This window comes from Microcebus murinus, chromosome 20 (assembly GCF_040939455.1).
Source record: "Microcebus murinus isolate Inina chromosome 20, M.murinus_Inina_mat1.0, whole genome shotgun sequence".
Classification (NCBI taxonomy): Eukaryota; Metazoa; Chordata; class Mammalia; order Primates; family Cheirogaleidae; genus Microcebus; species Microcebus murinus.
Window position 1 is genome coordinate 23,308,784 of NC_134123.1, and position 19,835 is coordinate 23,328,618.

The following is a 19,835-nucleotide window of genomic DNA, read 5'->3' on the forward strand; positions in this document are numbered from 1 at the left end:
TGCTGGAATCACCTTTATAATATATGCCCATAAACTGTTTCATATCTGCATTCTCTCACCTGTGTGTATGAATCACAGTGCCATTTTCATTTAATTATTTATAATAACAGCCACCCTTTAATTGCATTTTATTTGTTAGATGCACTGTTAATTACAGTAACCAGTAGTTGTATGTAGCCATTGGCTTCTTGAAATGTGGCTATTTCAACTGAGGAAAATAAATTTTTTTTGGTACTTGATTCATTTATTGGAAAACTTTTAAATATGTTTTAAACAACTTGAATATGTGAGTCTGCTTTATCAATAATAAATTTTATGAAATCTAAATACAGTTCAAGTATTTCTGATGAAAATGTGGTATACAAATTGAGATATGCTTTTATGCTATAAGTATAAAAGTACATACTGTGTTTAGAAGCCATAGTACAAAAAAAGTATAAAATATATAATTAATAAATTTTATGTTGATCATATGTTGAAATGATATTTTAGATATATTGGTTAAATAAAATATATTATTAAAACTAATTTCACCTTTATTTTTTACTTTTTACTGCAGTATTTAGTATGATGCTGTCAGTAGAAATAAAATATGAGCCATATATAAATTTTAAAATTTCTAGTACATTTAAAAACTCTCATTTAAGTTTTATAGTAAATCTGAAGGGGGAGCGGTAATAACCTTGTATTACAGATGAGAAAACTGAAATTCTGGAGTGACTTGTTTAAATTCACACAGCTAATAAGGGGACTAGAGCTCAATTGTGCATAATTCAAAAACCCATTCATTCTTTGGGCTAAATTCAAATCTATAAATACTTACTCCCATTAAATTAATTAATTAATTATTTTAACCTCACCTTGCTGTGCAAAGGATTTGGGATGGCATAAACTACCAGCATCTACTTAAAAAAGAAAAAGAATAGCAGGAAGATTTGGGAGAGGGAATATAATAATTCAGAACATAAGGCCAGTGTCGTCGTGGTTGGTGAGGCAGCTAAGGCAAGAAAAGAGACATTCAATTTTGTGGTAATTGCCAGAATCGAAGAACAAAAGTGTAGAAACTAACTGCCTGGGTGTGAATTGGCTTTGTAATTTTACTGTCTGTGTTACTCTGAGCAAGATCTTTAACTCTCTGTGTCTCAGTTTCCTTGGTAAAATAGGGACAGTCCTAATGGCTACTTTACAGGGTTATAATGAAGATTAAATTAATTAATGTTAGACATTGTGTTTTGTACATAAAAAGCCTTCCGATATTTCAGACATTACCCATTTTACCATTTCCTCAAGAACAACAAATGAAAGTTTTTTTAAATTTTTTGAGACAAGGTCTTCCTCTATTGTCTGGGCTGGAGTGTAGTGACATCATCATAGTTCACTGCAACTTCAAACTCCAGGGCTCAAGCAATCCTCCTGCCTGAACTTCCTGAGTAGCTGGGACTACAGGGTAATTTTTCTGTTTTGTGTGGAGACAGGGTCTTGCTATTGTCCAGGCTCAAACAAAGCTTTTTGTAGCCTTGAATTCTAAAAGAGATTTTCTTATGTGGGTTTTTAATCTACTGGTCTCATAGTAATGTAAGAGACAGTATCTTCAACACACTTTTATAACCTTTCACATATCTGGCTTAAACAAAATCCAGAAATAAAGTTGAGTATCTAAAGAAGTGAGTAGTTGCAGGAGCAGAAAACTGATGACTCAGGGACCAGATTCTTTCATAGATCTGTTTTGGTTGTCCTGTACAGTATTTAAAATTACTTTGAATTTGCTACCAACATAAAAATCAAGGGACTCGTTGTAGAAATGTGGATTTCTAGTTTCTCTTAGAAAAATCACATATGTTAACACTGGATCTACAATTCTGCATAGCAGTAGTAGACTGTTTGCAGGCTGGGCATGCATTGTCTACTTCTCACCATTTCCAACCTGGCTGCTATAGGCAATTACGCATATGTAAATATTACTTGTGTCTTCCCTTCCATCGGTTGTAGTTTAGCACTCTACTTGAGGTTCTTTGAAGTTTTACTTCTTTCAGGAATTTATTCATAGGTTTCTTAGAGCTCTTGTTTCTATTGCAAATAGCATCCTTTAAAATTTTTAATAGCCAGGCACGGTGGCTTTTGCCTATAAAATTTTGGGAGGATTGCTTGAAGACAGGAGTTTGAGACCAGCCTGAGCAACATAGTGAGACTCTGTCTCTGCAAAAAATAGAAAAAGTAGCTGGGTGTTGTAGCATGAGCCTGTAGTCCCACCTACTCTGGAGGGGAGGGTAGGAGGATCACTTGAACCCAGGAGTCTGAGGTTGCAATGAACTATGATGATGCCACTGTACTCTAGCCTGAGTGACAGAATGAGATCCTGTCTGGAAAAAAAAATTATGTTGTAGATATATGGAAATATAATTGATTTTTTAATATTCCTATCCTACCTAGCAACATTACTGAACTTGGTCCTAACAGTCTATGTAGACTCCATTGTTTCCGTATAATGAAAACTATTTGCAAACATTGGCAGTTCTTTCTTTTCCATTGTTATATATGTTTTCTTACTACACCTGTGATAAAGTGGTATTTGCAAAATCAAATCAAAACAAAATCAATCAAAACTGAAAAACTTGAATCTGAGCAAGGCTCTTTAGGTTTATAACCTAGAGAAATTCTTGTCCAGTATACAAAGACACATGTGTAAGAGTATTCATTGCAACAGTGTTTCTAATAGTAAAACATTGGGAACAATCTGCTTGTCCTCAAAAAGAATAGGTTAGTTTATATTCACAAGTGGGGTACTATATACCAATGAATGTGACTGAATTAAAGCATCTTGTCTGTTTTTTTTTTTTTTTTTATTTTATATTTTACTCCTGGACGAGGTTCTGGGGCCCCAAGAGAGGGAGGCCCCAGAAGTCGCCCTTTTTTTTTTTTTTTTTTTTTTTGAGACAGAGTCTTGCTTTGTTGCCCAGGCTGGAGTGAGTGCCATGGCGTCAGCCTAGCTCACAGCAACTTCAAACTCCTGGGCTCAAGCAATCCTCCTGGCTCAGCCTCCTGAGTAGCTGGGACTACAGGCATGCGCCACCATGCCCGGCTCATTTTTTCTGTATATATTAGTTGGCCAATTAATTTCTTTCTATTTATAGTAGAGACGGGGTCTCGCTCTTGCTCAGGCTGGTTTCAAACTCCTGACCTTGAGCAATCCGCCCGCCTTGGCCTCCCAGAGTGCTAGGATTACAGGAGCCACCACGCCCGGCTGCATCTTGTCTTAATATAATAAAGATGTTGAAAGAAAAGAGCAGGAATACAGTATGATACTTACATAAAGTTTAAAACATTCAAAATCACTTGCCACTACATGTATAGTAAAAACATAAGGCATAGCAATAATGAGCAGTAGTTTGGGATTTTAGTTACTTTTAGGATGGAGAGAAGGGAAATGAGATTGAGGCACAGTATGGAAAGAGCTTCAGTTAAATTTGTAGTATTAAAAAATTTAAAACAGGCTGCTCGTGGTGGCTCATGCCTGTAATCCCACCACTCTGGGAAGGAAGCCTAGGTGGGAGGATCACTTGAGCTCAGGAGCCACCAGGAGCCTTTTTTTTTTCCCCTCTGATAGAAGAATGAAAAAACAGGGTTTGGTCTATATAGGTTTTATGTTGCCAGGCTACATAGTGGTGAGCAATTATAACAAGCTTGTTTTTCAGAAATGTATGTTTGAGTGTGCATGTATATATTTGTATAAACTAGGCAGTTATTTCTGAATATTAAAATGAAATAAAGGTAGCTTTTTAAAAGACCAATCAGTTGCAGTCCATTAATGTTTACATTAATGTTTAATGCAATCCATTAATGTTTACAAAATTTTAGTTGTATCTTTTCATCAAGGTGAATATTTACATCAAAAAGCTCCAGTGTTAAATTTAAAAGCAAATCCAGATGCGCATTTGACCTTGTGAAAACTGTTCTAAAAGGTCACAAAATGAGTGCACCTTTTTTCTAAGGGCAGCTGGATTAAACATTGATAAAAGGCAACATTTGTACTTGCTTTAGGCAAGTGTAAAAAGGCCAGAAATCTAGTAAAGTTCTCTTTTAAAAAATTGCTTTGAAATTCACAGAAAATTGGAACATTAAGAGTCACCTAGAAAAATTTTATAAAAATTAAATTGTCAGTCCCTACCTCAAATCTTCTCCATCAGAATATCCTGGGGATGACCTATATTTTTCAAAACTCTCCCAGGTGATCTGACCAGTCAGGTTTCGAAACTACTTCTTAGGTACTGCATTTGCTCCAAAAGGGTGCTGATAACTTCAGTCTCTTAGGCTCATTGCTATAATGGCTGACTAGAATCTTCTGCTGAGAAGAGTTTGGAATAAAAGTAAAAGTTTTTGTTAACCGTATATTTATTGTGGTCTTAAAGCATCTGCTAGATTCGTGGTTAGAAATGTTTCAGGTAGCTTTAAATGGAGTAGCAGTACTGGATAAATTTGAGATTATTACCTTAAGGGGCAGATATATTTAAACGATTCCTTTTTTCCTTCTGTTCTTTAATACAGTAGTGTTGAGTTTTGTGTTTGGAAATTGCTGCTCAAAAATGGATGCTTTTTCCTCAGATGCACCCCCCACCCCATCATTGTACTTGCCACCCCAACTTTTATGTTTCTTTTTTAACATTTGCAAACTTTGACAACATTATTAAACATGGTATATTCTTGGCACTGTTGCTAGCCACTTAAGTATAAAGTCTGATCAGAATTAATCCTTCACTGGAGGGTATATTTTGGGTGCCATTTCTAGTCGTATAGCCTTATGTTGTCACTCAAATTTGTCACCTTCAAGAAACAATTGCTTTTTTTTTTTAAGCAAAGTTACTGTACAAATGGGGAATATTATAAAGAATTAATTTAATGTTTATCCCTTTAAGTTTTAGTTTTTCTTTTTGCTGTTTAGTTTTTAGGTAAGTTTTATGCAAATGTCATAAGAAACAACAAATTGTATTCACTGGTCATTGGTGACTTTTAGTGTGACTATCTTAAAACTTGGCTTTAAAAATACGTAAGTAAGGGCCGGGCGCGGTGGCTCACGCCTGTAATCCTAGCACTTTGGGCCGAGGAGGGCGGATTGCTCGAGGTCAGGAGTTCACAACTAGCCTGAGCAAGAGCCAGACCCCGTCTCTACTAAAAATAGAAAGAAATTAATTGGCCAACTAATATATACAGAAAAAATTGGCCGGGCATGGTGGCGCATGCCTGTAGTCCCAGCTACTCGGGAGGCTGTGGCAGCAGGATTGCTTGAGCCCAGGAGTTTGAGGTTGCTGTGAGCTAGGCTGACGCCACGGCACTCACCCTAGCTTGGACAACAAAGTGAGACTCCGTCTCAAAAAAAAAAAAAAAAAAAAAAAACCATAAGTAATATTAATGCCTGAGAGTATGCCCTACTCAGTGGGTGATCTTAATAAAATATTTTTGGATAATTTATTTGTGTAATGTCTAGGATTTGCCAGAAGCAAGATTGATTCAGTAAGGATGATGAAAGCTTCTATGGTTATCTGATTCTTGGAGCATTTTCTTTCATTATTAAAATATTTATTTATAGAATTATTAAATGGGAAGATTGGAAAAAACCTTCAGTTTGAAAAAGAGTAAACTTTTTCTGATGATTTTTTTTTTTTTTTTTTTTTTTTTTTTTTTGAGACAGAGTCTCACTTTGTTGCCCAGGCTAGAGTGAGTGCCGTGGCGTCAGCCTCGCTCACAGCAACCTCAAACTCCTGGGCTCAAGCGATCCTCCTGCCTCAGCCTCCCGAGTAGCTGGGACTACAGGCATGTGCCACCATGCCCGGCTAATTTTTTCTCTATATATTAGTTGGCCAATTAATTTCTATTTATAGTAGAGACGGGTCTCGCTCTTGCTCAGGCTGGTTTCGAACTCCTGACCTCGAGCGATCCACCCGCCTCGGCCTCCCAGAGTGCTAGGATTACAGGCGTGAACCACCGCGCCCGGCCTTCTGATGATATTTTTTTTTTTTGTTTTTTGTTTTTTTTTAGGTTAAAGCTTAAGTAGGAACTTCTGATGATATTTTAACTCCTGATTGTCTCATTCACTCTAGCAGTAAATTTTTTTTCTTTTTTCTTTTTTTTTTTTTTTTTGAGATAGAGTCTCACTCTGTTGCCCAGGCTAGAGTGCTGTGGCGTCAGCCTAGCTCACAGCAACCTCAAACTCCTAGGCTCAAGTGATCCTCCTGCCTCACCCTCCCAAGTAGCTGGGACTACAGGTGTGTGTCACCATGCCCAGCTAATTTATTTCTATTTTTAGTTGTCTGACTAATTTCTTTCTTTCTTTCTTTTTTTTATTAGGGATGGGGGTGGGGGTCTCGCTCTTGTTCAGGCTGGTCTCGAACTCCTGACTCGGAGCTATCTTCCTGCCTCGGCCTCCCAGAGTACTAAGTTTGATTATAGGTGTGAACCACCATGCCCAGCCCCTAGCAGTAAATTTTCTGTTGAAATTGTAAAAATGACTTTCATCAACTTCTGTTTCAGAAATTATTTTTAATTTAAATTGAATATATAGATGAAAGGAAAGGGTTGTTACTTACTTAAATAATCTTTTTTCAGTCTCCCATGGCATTTAAGTTTTCTCGTTTGATCCTTGGAGATTTCTTTGAAATGCTTATGGTAGTGTAGTTAATCAGTTAATTTTAGGTGTTTTTTGTTTGGTTTTGTTTTTTAAGACATAGGGTCTCCCTTTGTCACCTGGGCTAGAGTGCCGTGGCACAATCATATCTCACTGCAACCTTGAACTCCTGGGCTCAAGTGATCCTCCTGCCTTAGCTTCCCAAGTAGCTAGAACTGCAGGTGTTCACCACTATGCCCAGCTAATTTTTCTTATTTTTTGTAGAGATGGGGTGTCGCTGGTCTTGAACTCCTGGCCTCAAGCTATCCTTCCACCTCAGCTTCCCGAAGTGCTGGGATAACAGGTGTGAGCCACCATGCCTGGCCTATATTTTTAATTTTTAAAAATTTTTTGTTTTATTTTATTTTTTTATAGAGATAGGGTCTCACACTGTCATCCAGGTTAGAGTGTGGTGGAATGATCACAGTTCACTGCAGCCTTGAATTCCTGGGATCAAGCAATCCTCCTGCTTCAGCCTCCCCAGTAGCTGGGGCTGCAGGCTTGTGCCACCATGCCCAGCTAATTTTTAAAAATTTTTTGTAGAGATGGGTTCTCACTATGTTGATCAGGCTGGTCTTGAACTCCTGGTCTCAAGTGATTCTCCTGTACTTGGTATTATAGGCATGAGCAACTGCATCTGTCTTTAGGTGTTTTTTAGTGAAGGTATATGGAGAGAGCAATTCTTACATAGCTTGAAAAAATTATGTATGTGGAACTGTTTTGCTGTCCTCAATGTCACATTCAAACTTACTAGATAAATTCATAATGAAAGTAGTCTCATGTAACTTTCACTTCCTGTGTACACAGGTCTCCATTTGAGCCTCCTTTTTTTTAAATGTGTGATTTTAAAGGAGAACATATATATATATATTTTTTTTTTTTTTTTGAGACAGTCTCGCTTTGTTGCCCAGGCTAGAGTGAGTGCCATGGCATCAGCCTAGCTCACAGCAACCTCCAACTCCTGGGCTCAAGCAATCCTACTGCCTCAGGCTCCCGAGTAGCTGGGACTACAGGCATAGGCCACCATGCCCGGCTAATATTAGTTGGCCAATTAATTTCTTTCTATTTTTATAGTAGAGACAGGGTCTCGCTCAGGCTGGTTTTTTTTTTTTTTTTTTTTTTTTTTGAGACAGAGTCTCGCTTTGTTGCCCAGGCTAGAGTGAGTGCCGTGGCGTCAGCCTAGCTCACAGCAACCTCCAACTACTGGGCTCAAGGGATCCTCCTGCCTCAGCCTCCCAAGTAGCTGGGACTACAGGCATGTGCCACCATGCCCGGCTAATTTTTTGTATATATTAGTTGGCCAATTAATTTCTTTCTATTTATAGTAGAGACGGGGTCTCGCTCTTGCTCAGGCTGGTTTCGAACTCTTGACCTCGAGCAATCCGCCCGCCTCGGCCTCCCAGAGAGCTAGGATTACAGGCGTGAGCCACCGCGCCCGGCCTCAGGCTGGTTTTGAACTCCTGACCTTGAGCAATCCGCCCGCCTTGGCCTCCCAGAGTGCTAGGATTACAAGCGTGAGCCACCACGCCCGGCCTAGGAGAACATATTTTTGAAAACGTTTTAGATAGTCTGACTTCTGTATGACCTTTGAAAACCACTACTTCAGAAGGAATGTTTTGGCCTTTTTCATGTTTGTCAAGACTGAATGATAAAGTATATCAAAGTGATTCTGAAGGTTATTCGAGAAAGGCCAAAGAGAGAGACAAACTATTTACAAGGACTCTTAAGCCCTAAGAAACTATTTCTATTAATAACAATTAGGTAAAGAAGAAATCATATAAAACATTTTAGCTTAATTCTGCTGCTGAGTTTTCCCTCTGAATATTTTTCCTTTCTTTATTTGATTCCTAATCACTCAACTCTGCTGTAGTACTTGGATCATGCCCTTAATGTACTTGGTTCAAACACTTTCCATATTATATTAAAGTTAATTATTATCACTCTCTTCTTTAATTAATTATACATTCCATGTTTAAGACAGTTTTTGATACTTTGTTGTATTTCCACATATTGAGTTTTTTTGTTTCCAAAATAGGAACCAGACCTTAAATACATAAGTTAGGTGCTTGTTTAATGTAACCTGGGGATTAAATTAGAAATTTGGTTTATTAGTATCTTATTGTAATACTTGACTAGTTTATATTTGTATGAATCTGTAGAACTAAGGTAAAACTCAAGATTATTTGGATGGCAAATATCATGGGACCTTGACAAAATGATCTGTTCCAGAACATGATTACTATTATTAAGATATCCAGCAGTCTTAATTCTTTGCCTTTTATTCAGGTAGCTTGATGATACAGGTTTGTACTTTACTTTAGTCATCTGTAGACTCTGGGTAAAAAACATTGCTTTTCTAGATTGTGTAGCAAGTTCTTAATGGCTTTTTCTTTTCTTTCTTTCTTTTTTTTTTTTTTTCCTTTTTTGCAGTTGGAGTGCCTCAAGCTTATTGCCTCTCAAAAATTTACAGACAAACGCATTGGCTATTTAGGGGCAATGCTGCTATTAGATGAAAGACAAGATGTTCATCTTCTCATGACCAACTGTATCAAGAAGTAAGTCTTAACTTTTTTTCTTCTAGCAACAACTTTGTTCTTTTAGTCTTTCTTATGACATCAATATCTTCTATTTACTGATTTTATATTTATTGTCCAGAATATATTTGAATTGCTCCTGATTCAGTCGCTTGTAGGCAAAGAAGCTGAGCAAAGGATTAAAACTTCTATAGGGGATAATCATATTTAATGCAGATATTGCTGTGTATCTTCAGGCATAAAAACATGCGTTACTGATAAAATAGACATTTGGGCATTCATAGAAAAGAGAAAGTATTGGTCAAGTCTGGGCTTGTTTCATTTGTTTGTTTCTAGGACTTTGACTACTGTGAATAATGAAACTTTACATTTCCTTAAAAATTATTAATGTATATTCTGAGTAAATACCATTTAAAGGTAAAAGGAGAGGTCTTGCTTGTTGGTGATCTAATCCATCTGAGATTTAGGTTCATGGATTTATATTTTAGCCCCATGAATTTTTATGTATAGTGTTTTTTTCTAATGGCTGATTTATTGATGCACTAGTTTGTTTGTTTAACTTCCTTACAAATTGAGGAATACTTGCTGTATAACGAAATGAGTGGACCTGAGCAAAGAATTAGCTATTTTTCCCAGTGCCCTTCTTTTTTTTTTTTTTTTTTTTTGAGACAGAGTCTCACTTTGTTGCCCAGGCTAGAGTGAGTGCCGTGGCGTCAGCCTGGCTCACAGCAACCTCAATCTCCGGGGCTCAGCGATCCTACTGCCTCAGCCTCCCGAGTAGCTGGGACTACAGGCATGTGCCACCATGCCCGGCTAATTTTTTGTATATATATTTTTAGTTGGTCAATTAATTTATTTCTATTTTTGGTAGAGACGGGGTCTCGCTCAGGCTGGTTTCGAACTCCTGACCTTGAGCAATCCGCCCGCCTCGGCCTCCCAAAGTGCTAGGATTACAGGCGTGAGCCACCACGCCCGGCCCCCAGTGCCCTTCTTAGAAGAATTTTCAGTTAGAAAGCTATAGGAGTTCTGATGGCCTTAAATGGTTTAAGATACTTTTTGGTTTGTATTATTAATCTTTTGGTTTTGATTTTTCTATGTGTTTAATCTCCTTTTTAGACTTTTTTATTTGCAGTATTTCTGTATTTGACAGAAAGTAGAAGCATGGGGATGTAGGAGATCCAATTTGTGGGAATTAAAATTCATAATTTTCTGTGGTAAATAATGCCTTCCTTTAAATTTTTCCAATGGGTAATGGAAAATTCCAAAATGACAATTGTGATTTGATTGTAATGATAAAGTGTAGCATTTAAATATGGTAGTGAGTCTGTGAACTTACTTTTGAGAGAATTTTTGGATTTTGGTCTTGAAAGAAATATTAATAATGAAATTATGAACTTGATTCATTTTTTTAACAAATACTTATTGCATGTCTGCTATATGCTAGGAGTTGTTTGCAAGTACTCCTTTCGTTTGGAGAGTAGAGAAAAATGGGCAGAAATCCTTGATGTAATGGAGAGTATATTCTAGATGTTCAGCATGATTCTTGTATACTTTACTCTGGATAGGCCTTTAAGAGAATTTTCTTTAATTTTAGTTCTTGCATGCTCTGTTGCCCTTATTGCTTAAGCTTTCAATCACATGCCGATAATTTGGCAGTTCTGCCTAGCAGTGAGTTCATGTTAGAGAGTTAATACCGAACTTAAATACAGGTTTGTACCTTGATAAAAATTGAAGAATGAAGCACATAGAAAAGATAATCTTTGTGTTTAATTTAAGGAGACCCAGCCAAGCCCCAAGTGAATTTAGGAGTTAGCTACTTTTTCAGATAGTTGGGAAATGATCTAGCACTTCATTCCAAGTTTTGTATCACTTAGTTTTTTTGTTTTTTCTTTTTTAATCTGTTAATGAATGTGATCCTTTTTTCTGTTTTGTTTTTTGGTTTTGGAGGGTTTATTTCTTTGTATTCTAGGGCATCATAGTGTACCAATAGTTTTTATGCTTAATTACAAATGTTTGTCTCATTGTTCATCGGCTTACAACAATTATTTAAGATACTAAAGATCTTGGAGTTAAATCCTTAAAAAATTGGATCTTATTAGCCAGGCGTGGTGGCATGTGCCTATAGTCACCTGGCTACTCAGGAGTGTGAGAGAGGAGGAGGGTTGCTGGAGCCCAGGAGTTTGAGGTTACAGTGAGCCATGATTGCACTACTGCATTCTATTAATAGCTTGGGTGACAGAGTGAGACCCTATCTCAAAAAAAAAAAAAAAAAATCTGTTATTTTAAGAATAACAGATTAAAATATCTATAATCATTGAACAGTGAATGAAAAGTTAACTAAATATCTTTGGAAACTGGGAGCCTAGATGCTAAAGCCATAGTTAGTACTCAAACTTTGTTTTACACAGTCTCACTCTGTCACCAAGGCTAGAGTATAGTGGCATCATCATAGCTCACTGCAACCTCAAACTTCTGGGCTCAAGTGATCTTCCCACCTCAGCCTCCCAAGTAGCTGGGAGTATTAAGTGTGTGTCACAGTGCTTTGCTAATTTTTCTATTTTTAGTAGTGATGGGGTCTTGCTCTTTCTCAGGCTGGTCTGGAACTGTCGAGATTGCTCAGCCAACAGGACTGAAAACAGGGTGTTGTGTAGGAATAAGAATTGTGCGTTGTTCTTTAAGTGATAGGCTCACTTGGCTCTTTGTCTAGAAGGTGTCAGCCAAATACCCAAATCCTAATAACCATAGTTGTCTCGGTTATTTTTCAAATAAAAGTGATGTTCATTTTATTTTTTTTTTTTTTTTTTTTTTTTTATTTTTTTAGATTTCTTTGAAAACCCGCGTGAGTAGAAGTGATGTTCATTTTAAAGCAGCACTAGCTCAGCTTGCAGATGAAACAAGTTCACATGTGCTTTTCTCTCAGACTGCCATTTTACTTCATTATGCAGCAGAAGGAATTTATGCATACTTCCCATTTTATCACACAGAATATTGAGAATATGTACACTCAAGAGTTGAGATTTAACAAAACTAATAGGCCAGGTGCAGTGGCTCATGCCTGTAATCCTAGCATTTTTGGCAGGCTGAGGTGGGAGGATCGCTCAAGGTCAGGAGTTTGAAACCAGCCTGAGCAAGAGTGATACTCTGTCTCTATTAAAAATAGAAATAAATTAATTGACCAACTAAAAATATATAGAAAAAATTAGCCAGGCATGGTGGCACATGCCTGTAGTCCCAGCTACTTGGGAGGCTGAGGCAGGGAGATTGCTTGAACTCAGGAGATTGAGGTTGCTGTGAGCTAGGCTGACGCCATGGCACTCTAGCCCAGGCAACAGAGTGAGACTCTGTCTCAAAAAACAAAGCAAGGCCAGGCGTGGTGACTCACACCTATAATCCTAGCACTCTGGGAGGCCAAGGCGGGTGGATTGCTCCAGGTCAGGAGTTTGAAATCAGCCTGAGCAAGAGCGAGACTCTGTCTCTGCTATAAATAGAAAGAAATTAATTGGCCAACTAATATATATATAGAAAAAAATTAGCCGGGCATGGTGGCGCATGCCTGTCGTCCCAGCTACTTGGGAGACTCAGGCAGTTAGGATTGCTGGAGCCCAGGAGTTTGCGTTGCTGTGAGCTAGGCTGACGCTACGGCAACAAAGTGAGATTCTGTCTCAAAAAAATAAATAAATAAAAAGCTAAACTAATAATTTTTACTGCTTTGTTATGGGCAGTCATAAATGAAACTGCATTATTTTCTTCCTTTTTTTAACTATCAGAATATGGTAGTGGATACAGTGACTACTAGTACACTTTGGTGTCTGTGCCTTGGTTTGTGTTAATGCACCAGCAGTTTTTCTCACCACTGCTTTTGCACCATTAGTGCAAATGTCAACACAGTTGACAAATAATATGTGAGGATTATGAAAAGAGCTTGGATTGCATGGACTCTCTGAAACAGTCTTGGGGACTTCCAGAGACTCGTGAACCACACTTTGAGAACCACTGGACTAAAGGATTCTAAAATGCTCTGAAAGCCAATAGAAGGTAGTATAACTTAACATAATTATTCAGTTTCTGAATAGCAAGAGTTGATTATAATATATAGATGAGTTTAATGGTACAAGATTTTAATACTTCACCTTTTCTGAAAGTATGCTTCCTGGCTGTTTTGGAGATAATTTTATATAGTAATCAATTCGTGTTAGAAAGATTTTTGTGTATGTATACCACTGGATATGGGGGTTCACTATAAATGTCTAGCTTAGTTTGTTAAAGGTGGTTTTATTGACTCATTTTTATAATTAGTAATGGACAGTTACTAATTTTTCTTCTTTTGAATAAATACAAGTGTAAAAATTATTTAATGTAATGTCAAGCTAAAAAGCATAAGACTGGATGTGGTGGCTCACGCCTGTAATCCTAGTATTTTGGGAGGCTGAGACAGGAATGTCCCTTGAGTCCAGGAGTTCAAGACCAGCTTGGGCAATAGTGAGACCCTGTCTCTACAAAAAATAAAAAAAACTTAGCTGGGTGTGGTGGTACGTGCCTGTAGTTCCTACTTGGGAGGCTGAGGCAGGAGAATAGCTTGAGCCCAGGAGTTGGAGGTTATACTGAGCTGTGATGACGCCACTGCATTCTAGCCCAGGCAAAAGAGTGAGACCCTGTTAAAAAAAAAAAAAAAAAGCATAAGACTACAGGTTTTAAAAGATAGCTAAATTTTTGTCATGATATCTATGTCATCTTATATGAGCTAGCATAGATTGTATTTTCTGATTTTTTTTAAAAAGGATTTTGGTAAATGTGTATCTTAACCTTTCTTTGTGGTGAGTAGGAGAGCTATTAAAAATCTTTTAAAGACAGTTTTCCTTCATATTTTTATCATTGCCAGTTTTTACTTTCAACTGTTTGTTGAATTTCTAAAGTGGGTGTCTTTTAACATTCAACAGATAACATACTATCCAGTTTCTGCTACTTTGGTTTTTGGAAGCATTGGCTTGTAAGCCTGTAGCATGGACTGTCAGTCCATTTACTGTATTGATAACTTTTTTTATACCGTTCTCACTGCACACTGATGTGTTGATAATTTGTAATAAAGTCGGAATAAACATTTTCTGCAACAAATAATGCTATTATTTTCATTATTGGAGAAATCTTGAGTCATTCTGAACTAGTTTGTTAAATTGTGACACTTCTTCATGGGGAGCATCAGGGAAGGCATGTTTGTTTCTACCTTCTTTTTTTTTTTTTTGCAGTGATCTCAATCATAGCACGCAATTTGTACAAGGGCTAGCACTTTGTACCCTGGGCTGCATGGGCTCCTCAGAGATGTGCAGAGATCTTGCAGGAGAGGTAGAGAAGCTCCTGAAAACCTCCAACTCTTATTTAAGAAAAAAGGTAACTATTAATGAAAATAAATATCTCTGTTTGGATTAGGGGATATTATGGAGATGAGAAAGCAAATTACTTATTTTTGAAAGCTCGGATCATAATATAAAGTCTTTTTCTCTGTGTAGCAAATATATTTTAAATGGTTATATATGAATCTTGATTCTTATTTTTTAAGGAAATGATTTACAAAGAAACAAATGTTACTAGATGTATTTTAGGTGGCATACCTAATTACTTCCTAAAATTGTCTGATTCTAAACAGTATTAAAATAAAGTGGATTATGAATATATCTTTATGAATTTACTTTTATACTAATAATTAGTGCCCATGTCTTTTTATTAATGCCTTTGTTTCTCTGGAAGGGTAGTTCCATCGAAACCTAGATAATTATTAGGGAATGAGGTAGAGCCCACTTTCTAACATTGATTTGTCTGAGTGGGATAGTGGTGGAAGAGAATTATCTTATTCTCTTACTTGGTTTTATTTGTTGATCTAAATTTGTTGAGTTTTTAAAAATCATGATTGAACCCTAAAACCTTTGTAAATAAGTGTATAGAATTTAGAAGTCCAAGAAATGAACACATATCTGTATGGTTGGCATTTACTGTGCCTCAGTATTAATGGTGTGAGAGAGAGGTGTTGAAAACATCAAATCATTTCCCATGATGGCTTCAAAGTTAAATTCTTTACTTAATTTGTAAGCCAGTCCATTTTCTTAAAGAATATGTGAGCTGCTCTTGTTTAGAGCCACATTATTGCATTAAATGAAACATTCCTGCATGTTAGGAATAAACCACTTTTTCCCCCCTAAATGTAACATAGGTGGAATTAGCAGAAATCTTTTCTTGTTAATCTTTCTAAACTTTTATGGTATTTGACTCAAACACATAGAAGTTATGGTTACTTTGAGGGATAACCAAAATCAGTTTTGAATTAGACCTTTCTTTCCAGCGAAGAAGCTAATAAGACCATCTTTTCTTTAGTATAGACAAATTAAGTATCTTTCAGATGATTTTCTTAATGTCAGCAGAGAGTCAATTGGGGGAAGTATAAATACTATTAAACATAACAGATTTATATTATATCATCTGTGGTGTATATCTTTTATTTGTATGGTATGATGTTTTTATACCTAATGGTCATCTTACTCAGAGGAATGATTATCAAGGATGGAGGATCTTATCCCTGTTTTTACTTCCCCAAAACTCCACATAAGTCATGTTTAATTTGTTTGATAAATTCATATTAATCATGGTCTTGTCTAGAAAGTATTTGCTAACTTGTCTACCATTATAGGAACAAAGGGACAGGTAAGCTAGAAGTTCTCATTAATGCAATAGTATAAACTGGAAATCCCCAACCAGTTAATAAATAATAAATAATAAACTCATATCTAACTTCTTTCTTCTTTATTTTTCTAGTAGATGAGCTAGTTAGGTTTTTGTAGTGGTTTTTTTTTTTATAAGATTGGATGTCTGGACATAATTGAAATAAATCCTTTGTCCTTTTATTTTTTTATAGGCAGCACTATGTGCTGTTCATGTCATCAGGAAAGTTCCTGAACTTATGGAGATGTTTTTACCAGCAACAAAAAATTTATTGAATGAGAAGAACCATGGTAATGTAATTTGGATGCACTAGTAAACTGTTGAGGGAGAAAGGGAAAGAGAAAAGGCTTAAGGCTAGGTTAGCCCAGTGTCTCAGTACATTGGAGTTGCCTTTCTACTGTGCTTGGACACTTTTCCAGGAAGGTCTGTTCTGGCAAATCTTTCTACTCACATATCTTAGTTTTATAATTAGGGATTAATTCCTTCATAGTAAACTTGTCTTTCATCTCTGATCATCTTTTATGATATTAAAAGTACTGTATTAAAGCCAGGCATGGTGGCATACTCCTATAGTCCTACCTACTTTGGAGGCTGAGGTGGTGGGAGAATTGCTTGTGGCTAGGAGTTCGAGTGTGTAGTTCACTATTATCGTGCCTGTAAATAGCCACTGTACTCTGGTCTGGGCAACATAGCAAGATCCCATTTTTAAAAGAAGTACTATATTAAGTTACTAATATGCAGTATAATGTATAAATGATCCTACCTTTGATTTTCTCTTCTTTTTCTTTCTTTCTTTTTTTGAGACAGTCTTTGTTGCTGTGGGTAGAGTGCAGTGGTGTCATCATAGCTCACTGCAACCTCAAATTCCTGGGCTCAAGCTATCCTCCTGCTTCAGCCTCCTGAGTAGCTGGGACTAAAGGCATGTGCCTGGCTAATTTTTCTATTGTTAGTAGAGATGAGATCTCACTCTTGCTCAGGCTGGTCTCAAACTCCTGAGCTCAAGCAATCCTCCTTCCTTGGCCTCCGAGAGTGTGCTAGGATTACAGGCGTGAGCCACTGTACCCGGCTTTAACACATTTTATCTTGAAGTTTAAAATGTTATGATTTTTGCCTCTTGAATTATGTGTCAAAAGTTACCTAATGGCTCTTGATTAATATAGAGCAGATGATACCTAGCTAACATTGATTCTGTATGTCTTTATGAATATTCTCAGATGGAGAGACACATGTATTTGTTGTCATATTTTAATAATTATTTTGGTCACATAATTGTTGAAAACATTGTGATTTGACTGGTTTGACCAGTATTAAATCAGCAGGCATCTATTAAGTTCCTCCTTTATATTCACCTCAATGCCTAGATTCTTTGAGGGATTAAAAAGCAAAAGTAGCAACTATCTTTTTGTAATTGACCTTCAGGAACTCAAAGCCCTGTTCTATGAAGTTGAATAATTTAGTCTCATTTTAGGTTTTTATTTGATCTTTTCTTTCAGGTGTCCTTCACACATCTGTAGTTCTCCTCACAGAAATGTGTGAGCGAAGCCCAGACATGCTTGCGCATTTCAGAAAGGTAGGTGCCATTCTGTACGCCTGAGCATTTCTTGGTTGAAAAATGATTTTCCTGAAAAGTGCATGATTTTCTCACTTATGATTTTCTTTTGAAAGCAAGCTGTGGAGCCGAATAAAGGATTTAACCAGCCCTGCTGTGTGGTAGGGCTAGAAGCCAGATTTAGGCATGTAAGAACTGGCACTAGTATAGTGTTTTCCCTTTCATAATAGAAGTCTTCTCTCATTGTTGGCAGACACACCAATCTCACATGTTTTATCTCCTGTTTTCACATTTGAGTGAGGAAATGTAACCTGAGGTCATATCACAAATAGCAATTGTCTGTGTAATTCCTTTTCTTTTCTTTTTTTTTTTTTTTTTAAGGTGAAAACTGCAAACTGAAATTTGGTTTTTATTTGCTTTTACCCCACTTTTCATTTTAAGCCATTGACTCCTCTGATGAAAGTCCTAGCTTTTTAAAGTCTCCCTTTCTGCCTTTTTTACTAGCATTTTTTTTTGAGACAAAGTCTTACTCTTTTGCCCAGGCTAGAGTGCTGTGGCGTCATCCTAGCGCACACAGCAACTTCAAACTCCTGAGCTCAAGCAATCCTTCTGCCTTAGCCTCCCGAGTAGCTGGGACTACAGGCATGCCACCATGCCTGGCTAATTTTTTCTATATATTTTAGTTGGCCACTTACTTTCTTTCTATTTATAGTAGAGACAAGGTCTTGCTCTTGCTCAGGCTGGTTTTGAACTTGTGTCCTTGAGTGATCTGCCCACCTCAGCCTCCCAGAGTGCTAGGATTATAGGCGTGAGCCACCATGCCCGGCCTTTACTAGCATTTTTTAAAGTGGACATTTCTTTCTTCACTTTTAGAAGGCAGTAATACTAAGGAGAAATCAGAGAAAGACTGTTCTTTGGGTAATTACATGCATTTCATTCCTTTTATAGGATGCTGATCACTCCATAAATAGGACTCACTTTGTACTTTAGATCTAATGAGGCTCTAACAGCAGTTCTTTTTTGGCTTTTTTCCACCCTTAGATGTTCATGTCTTGATTAAATTATTGTAATATAGTATGAGACCCGTATTTGTCCCTAATGCTTGCTTTATATGTTTTGTTCCTGTTGTCTGTTTGGAATCCTGCTGTATGTTAGAATGAAAAGGTAAGCATTAACCCTCTTTTAGATGGTGCATGCTGGCATTAGGTCCTTAGTAGCTTTTGTGTATCCATCCACAAGTGTGGCTTTTAAAATATACTAATGCTGAAGCTGTGCTTAATACTGTGAGTTATTTGTTCTAGCTTTTTTGGCTAACTTCCTAGTCCAGTTTCTGTCTTGTCACTTAAACTCCTGACTCCAGAGTCAGCCTTGGATTTCAGTTGCAGCCTTTCTTGAATTGTGAGCCTCCTTCTCTGCCTTTCCTTTATCTTCACTTGAGAAACTTTGAGCAGTTTCCCAGTGGGTTTGGTGATGGCAATTGCAGATCAGTATGGAGCTTTGACACAAAACATTGCTTCTTTTTGAAGGTGGATATTTTAGAGTTGTATATGGGTAACCTCATACTTTAAAAAGCTCCGTACGCACTTCTGAGCTTTCAGTTCAGACTTAGACCTTTTATTTCCCCCTTACCTATACTTTGTCTTGCCGAGAAGTTTTAGAATATTTAAAGGATTTTGAGGTACAGTAGGTTGGCACCAACTGATTTTCATGGCTGCAGCCTTTTCCTTTGTCATCTTATTTTGTTTGTCCTGTCATCAGTTTTAGTTACTTGCATTTTTGTCTGAAAAATAAAGCTGGGTTCCAAGAATTTATATGCTAAGCATTTAGACATTTGAGCTTTCTGTCCCAGGGTAATCTTATGTGATGTGCTGGCCTTTTGGCAGTAAATAAAACAAATTCTGAATGTAGTAGCCCAAGAAAAAGGACTTTTCCAAGCAATAAACCTGATTTAAAAAAATAATTGGGGTTATGTGTAGTACACAAAAGTAGACCCTTGGGAAGTATGCAAGGTGAGCTTGGTAACTAGATTTTTATAATAAACCTAGTTTTATTTTTAAAATATTTATTTAAAACAGTAAAATTATATTCTTATCTCTCATAATAGTTTGCCCACAATTGACAGATTTAATGAAGATTTTGTTTAGGATTTACAGATCTTCATGGCTTAGATTTGTCTTATTCTTGAAGTTGTCCAAATTAGGTTTTTGTTTATGTGACTGACTTATAAGTAGCTTAATTCCCAACTGTTGTGACCAAACTTACTTAAATTCGTACAGATTGTGTTCTCTTGCATTTAAAAGTAGCCCGCATGTTTTGAGTGCATGCCTTGAGTATAGCGTGGCTTTTTATTACAGTCCTGATCCCATTTTAGGCTTGGGGAGTGGAGAAG

At 36.9% G+C, this 19,835-nt stretch overlaps 1 protein-coding gene across 1 annotated transcript in view; it reads left to right on the plus strand.

Moving 5' to 3' along the window:
* Nucleotides 1-19,835, plus strand: part of AP1G1 (adaptor related protein complex 1 subunit gamma 1) — a 76,050-nt gene that overhangs the window by 21,159 nt on the left and 35,056 nt on the right. Inside the window, exons 3-6 of the mRNA XM_075995773.1 lie at nt 9,086-9,210; nt 14,433-14,574; nt 16,091-16,187; nt 17,391-17,467. Of these exons, the coding sequence (XP_075851888.1) occupies nt 9,086-9,210; nt 14,433-14,574; nt 16,091-16,187; nt 17,391-17,467 (441 nt within the window). The remainder of the gene's footprint in view (nt 1-9,085; nt 9,211-14,432; nt 14,575-16,090; nt 16,188-17,390; nt 17,468-19,835) is intronic.